The sequence below is a fragment of the Mercenaria mercenaria genome, chromosome 7 (assembly GCF_021730395.1).
Source record: "Mercenaria mercenaria strain notata chromosome 7, MADL_Memer_1, whole genome shotgun sequence".
Classification (NCBI taxonomy): domain Eukaryota; kingdom Metazoa; phylum Mollusca; class Bivalvia; order Venerida; family Veneridae; genus Mercenaria; species Mercenaria mercenaria.
In genome coordinates, this window is record NC_069367.1 from 5,635,766 (window position 1) to 5,641,030 (window position 5,265).

The 5,265-nt window shown below is 35.4% G+C and overlaps 1 protein-coding gene across 1 annotated transcript; it reads right to left on the reverse strand.

Moving 5' to 3' along the window:
- Positions 1-2,108: 2,108 nt before the first annotated feature.
- On the reverse strand, positions 2,109-3,836 carry LOC123556096 (uncharacterized). Its single transcript, XM_045346693.2, has one exon. The coding sequence runs from the start codon at positions 3,834-3,836 to the stop codon at positions 2,109-2,111; it is 1,728 nt and encodes a 575-aa protein (XP_045202628.2).
- Between the last annotated feature and the right edge of the window lie 1,429 nt (positions 3,837-5,265).

Here is a 5,265-nt window from a genome sequence, read left to right on the forward strand (position 1 = left end):
AGTTTGATATTGGGTCATCTGGGATCAAAACCTAGGTCACCAGGTCAAATCAAAGGAAAAGCTAGAGGTCACAAGTTTGGCTCAGTCTTAACGAAACTTGGTCAGAATGTTACCCTTAATAATATCTTGGATGAGTTCGATATTGGAACATCTTGGGTCAAAAACTAGGTCACCGGGTCAAATCAAAGGAAAAGCTTGTTAACACTCTAAAGGTCACAATTTTGACCCAATTTTAATGAAACTTGGTCAGAATGTTACCCTTAATAAAATCTTGGACGAATTTGATATTAGATTATTTGGGGTTAAAAACTAGGTCACCAGGTCAAATCAAAGGAAAAGTTTGTTAACACTCTAGAGGTCACAATGTTGGCCCAATTTTAATGAAACTTCGTTAGAATGTTACCCTTAATAAAATCTTGGATGAATTTGATATTGAGTTATCTGGGGTCAAAAGCTAGGTCACCAGGTCCAATCAAAGGAAAAACTTGTTAACACTGTAGAGGCCACATTTATGACTGTATCTTCATGAAACTTGGTCAGAATATTACTCATTCCACTTTGAATCTGGATTATGTAGGGTCAAAAACTAGGTCACCAGGTCAAATAAAAAACTAGGTCACCAGGTCAAATCAAAGGAAAAGCTAGTTTACACTCTAGAGGCCACATTTATGACCATATCTTAATGAAACTTGGTCAGAATGTTAATCTTGATGATCTATAGATCTTGTTCAAATCTGGGTCAGGTGGGGTCAAAAACTAGGTCACTGGGTCAGATCAAAAGCAAAGCTTGTTAACACTCTAGAGGCCACATTTATGACTGTATCTTCTTGAAACTTAGTCAGAATGTTAATCTTGATGATCTTTAGGTCAAGTTTGAATCTGGGTCATGTGGGATCAAAATCTAGGTCATCGGGTCAGATCAAAGGAAAAGCTTGTTAACACTCTAGAGGCAACATTTATGACTGTATCTTCATGAAACTTAGTCAAATCAAAGGAAAAGTTAGTTAACACTTTAGAGGCCACATTTATGACCATATCTTAATGAAACTATCTTGATGATCTTTAGGTCAATGGGTCATGTGAGCAATACAGGGCCTTCATGGCCCTTTTGTTTAAGATACAGCCTTGAAATTTTTTTGACATACACAGTTTTGCACACCAATCGTAAAACTGAATATCATTGACCATGAATATGACCTACTGACTTTCTTAATATTTTATCATCAGTTTGATCTTTGAAACATGTAGCTCATATTACTCAGGTGAGCGATCCAGGGTCATCATAACCCTCTTGTTGTTTATATTCAGGTCTCTACCTATCCGAATGGAAACCAGACTTTACACTTTTTCTTTTTCTACTTTACAATATATCTCCTCCAGACGTCGTGACAGCAGTTAAGTTAATATTTCTAAAACATTATATGTACTGAATGCAAATATATCTATATGCAATAGTATATCTTTATCCCTTTTCAGTAGTACATGAACCAAATGAAAACATATGCAGTAACATATCTACATCCCTATTTCAGCAGTTCATGTACTAAATACAAGTCTTTTACTCAGATAAATATAATTATTGGTAAGATATGTGTTCATAACAAAATTATCTATGTTTATTTAAAATAAAATTCATGGCTAATTCAGACTTACACATAATCAATATCTATATTTCAAGACAATTAATCTAAAAACAGGTTACAAGTATTCATTGTCCAATTCATGTTAGTAGATACAAAAATAAATATTATAAGGCTCGAGATGTGCATCAGACAACCAATCATTCAAATAAAAATCTCCTTTAAACCGTTTCGTAGATTTCTTACAGAAGCACTGTTAGCATTAGGTTAGCATTAGGTCATCTTTGTCGATATCCGACGATGTACCATCTTTATATGAGCTTCTACAGGTCTTAGGTAAAGCTTGTAATCAGTACGTGCATGCAAATAACTAATTCAATATATTTCCATTTTGAGAGGTATTTGTTTTCAGTTGATATATTCAAATTACATGTTTTATTAAATCAGGTGGATTACGGATGTATTTCTTTTTTGAAAGTCTTAGCTGCACCTGAAATTAGTTTTGTTTGTAAATTACGTCAAAAGCAACTAGTTTATCTTAAAAACCTGTAATGTTTTCTTCCCTGTGCGCCTATTTGATACAGCAAGTTTGGTTTTGTCTTTCGAAACACAAACCCGAAATGGGTGCCTCATATCTAACGTATGGGATGATAGGATCACACCCGTCGGAGAAATCTGTACGACAGAATCAGTGTTTTGACAGCAGACAAATACACAGTTCATTGGACCGACAGCAACACCTGTAGGTTTGTCAATTCTGCTGTCCCTGACGATAACTCTTGAGTTGGTTGCGACGTCATATATGTAAACCAAATTCTCGTCCTGGTCACTGATTATCACTTTATCACATTCCTTAATATAAGTGCATGCTACTGCGTCATGGTGATAAGCTTTTGGATGAAAATTTACACTAAAGTCTTTCTCTTCTCCTGACAGTGACAGAATACGTGCTAATTTGATGTCATTGAAAGTTCCAACAACAAGGTGATCGTCGTCTTTTAAGCATACTGAATTGTAACTTCCATTTACTTTGTACGTTTTCATGTTAGTTATTTCACTAGATTTACTGACATGTAGAAATTCTATCTGATGGTTCCCACCTGTGACAGATGTAACACCTATTGTATCTTCAGATAAGGCAACAACACTTAGTGGATGGTAAGACAACAAGAAAGAACCATTTTTCTCCAACGAATCGTTAAAAACCAGTAATTCATCGTTCATGTTATCTATCGCGATCAATCGTCCGCAAGGAAGGAAACCAATCCCATTTAAATGAGGATTATCTTCATTATTTTCAGACTTCGTAATGGTTTTGGTTTTTATAAGTTCGAGCTTCACAGGTTTATGTCCTCGAACATGATCTATTGTTACTTTGTTGGTCTCTGTTTTCAGAGTTCCAAGTCGATCCTTGCCTTCTATGATGTATTTTAGTGTCGAGGTTTCATTCAGGTTGAATGATATATCAGCAGTTTCAAGCTGACTACATTCACGCTCGACTTCTTTCTGTGCGAGTTTTACCTGCTCATTTATTTCATGCTCAGCTATGAATTTTTGTACAGCTGTACCATGAAGACTAACTTCATCTAGAAACTTCAAGGATGCCTGGAACCGTTTCACTAAGCCGTCACATTTGGAAATATTCTCTCTTCCTTTTTCTAGCTGAAACTTCTCGAATGTAGCGCTATCTTTAACGACGTCTTGCAAAAGGTCATCGAATCTTTTGTTCATCCGAGCCCTTATATTGTTGATTTTTTCTGGTAGATTTTTAACACTATCACGTAACGATATCTCGGTCGATGTCCAATGCATTACAGCAGAATCGCATAACTCTTTCGCAACAACGAGACGTGATCGTATTTCCATACTCGTTTCTTCGGAAACATCTGCGACGTTGTGTATTTCTACTACACTGTCACATGCCCGGTGATTAATTATGGCACATGTACTGCAACAAAGCTTATTATGATTTTTACATATAAATTCGAATAGCTTTCCGTGTGTGTAACACTGGTCTAATCCTTTCATTTCGAATGCTACAGGCTTTGTCGTGATTTCACTTGCCTTCGCCATCTTGTGATCTTTCATAACATCAAACATATTATGAACGTCCGCGCATTGTTTACATTGAAAATTGTCACAATCATAACAAAACACTGAAGCAACTGTCTGTTTATCCTTTCGTGTACACGGCAAACATAACTCTTCCCTAACTCGTCCAGGAACCTGATCATTTTCTTCTCGCACGTCAGCCATTTTATATTTCAATAACTTGTTCACCACCGTAGTCACGTTAAAATCAATATGGAATGAGGAAGTATATTATCCTTTTATGTAAAATAAAGATAAACAATTCGCACAGGGTTAACTTGATTTAAATCATACACATTAAGCAAATATATATTAACGTCAATGATACCAGTTAAATTTTGTCTGCTCAGTAGTACTTCTGCTATAATTTTGTTTTCTGTTTGATGGTTGAACACATTTTAATGGAAAGTTTATATGTTTATATGGTCTCCACCAATGATATTTATAAGCTCATTCAATACATGGTATTGTTTGTTACTGTCCGAAACTGGAGTAAATATAGTTCTAGAAGTTTATGATTTCAATAAAAAATATGTGCGTTTTAATGCTTTATTGCGTTAGATGATTTCAAACGTTTCAGGGAAAACTAGATCTTCACATTTTCTTATTCACAGATATCCATGTTTGTTCAGTTTTACAGTTTTGTTACGGGCAAAAGGGTATATTGGTAACTACATAACTTACGCATTTAATTTCAAGGATTTTGCAAGTGCTCTCCTTTTGGAAAAAATAACCACTCTACAGAGCTTATGAAAATGGAATCATTACACAGAAACAACATTACTGAGAGGCCAGACAAAAATAAAAGATTAAAAAAGTAATGTGGTCTTGTTTCAGGGCAGGTTTCGCTTTTATTTTCATAATATCATCCAAGCTTGGTATCTCTAACTTCTACTGAGATCGGATAAATTACTCTTACGTTAAGATAAGAGGATTCATATATTAACCAACGGGTTGGTTACATGAAAAATTGTTTTACTTTCTCATGGACAACATCGTCCCAGACAATTTCAATTATGAAAAAGACACAGATGATAAAAAGGCGACATATGAACAGTTCATTTTAGGATAGATGTATTTTCTTTGTGTTTCATTTTCAGAATGTTACAAAATATGTACATCACAGTCAAACGACAAATCAAAGGAAAGGACTTTGTACTAGGGATAAACTTCAATTAACAAATAATCGAGGCTTTCGAGTGTGTTTTTCGTCTAGTTTACCACGGTTCATCGTTCAGTTGCTTCAGTATTTAACCACTCGGGCTCAGGCTTTCGAGTGGTTTATCGTCTAATTTACCACGATTCATAGTTCAGATGCGTAGGAATTGAACCACGAGGGCGTTGTAAATTAGACGATAAATCACAAGAAGGCCTGGATTGTTTTCATTCTGACATGCTTATTGGCATATCTTAATAAATATTATGCTGGACTTCATTTACACGAATTACGAGGAGTTATGTATCGGATGTCATGCGGCAATTTTACGCCATGAATAATTGACGCCATAATGCTCTCTTTTCGGTCCGCGCCTCAACCGTTGTTTATCGCAGAATATACAGAGCTTGATTTCCTTCTTTGTTTAACTGGAAATCA

Coding starts and splice junctions, on each gene's coding strand:
- LOC123556096 (XM_045346693.2), bottom strand. CDS start 3,836: ATGGCTGACGTGCGAGAAGAAAATGATCAGGTTCCTGGACGAGTTAGG.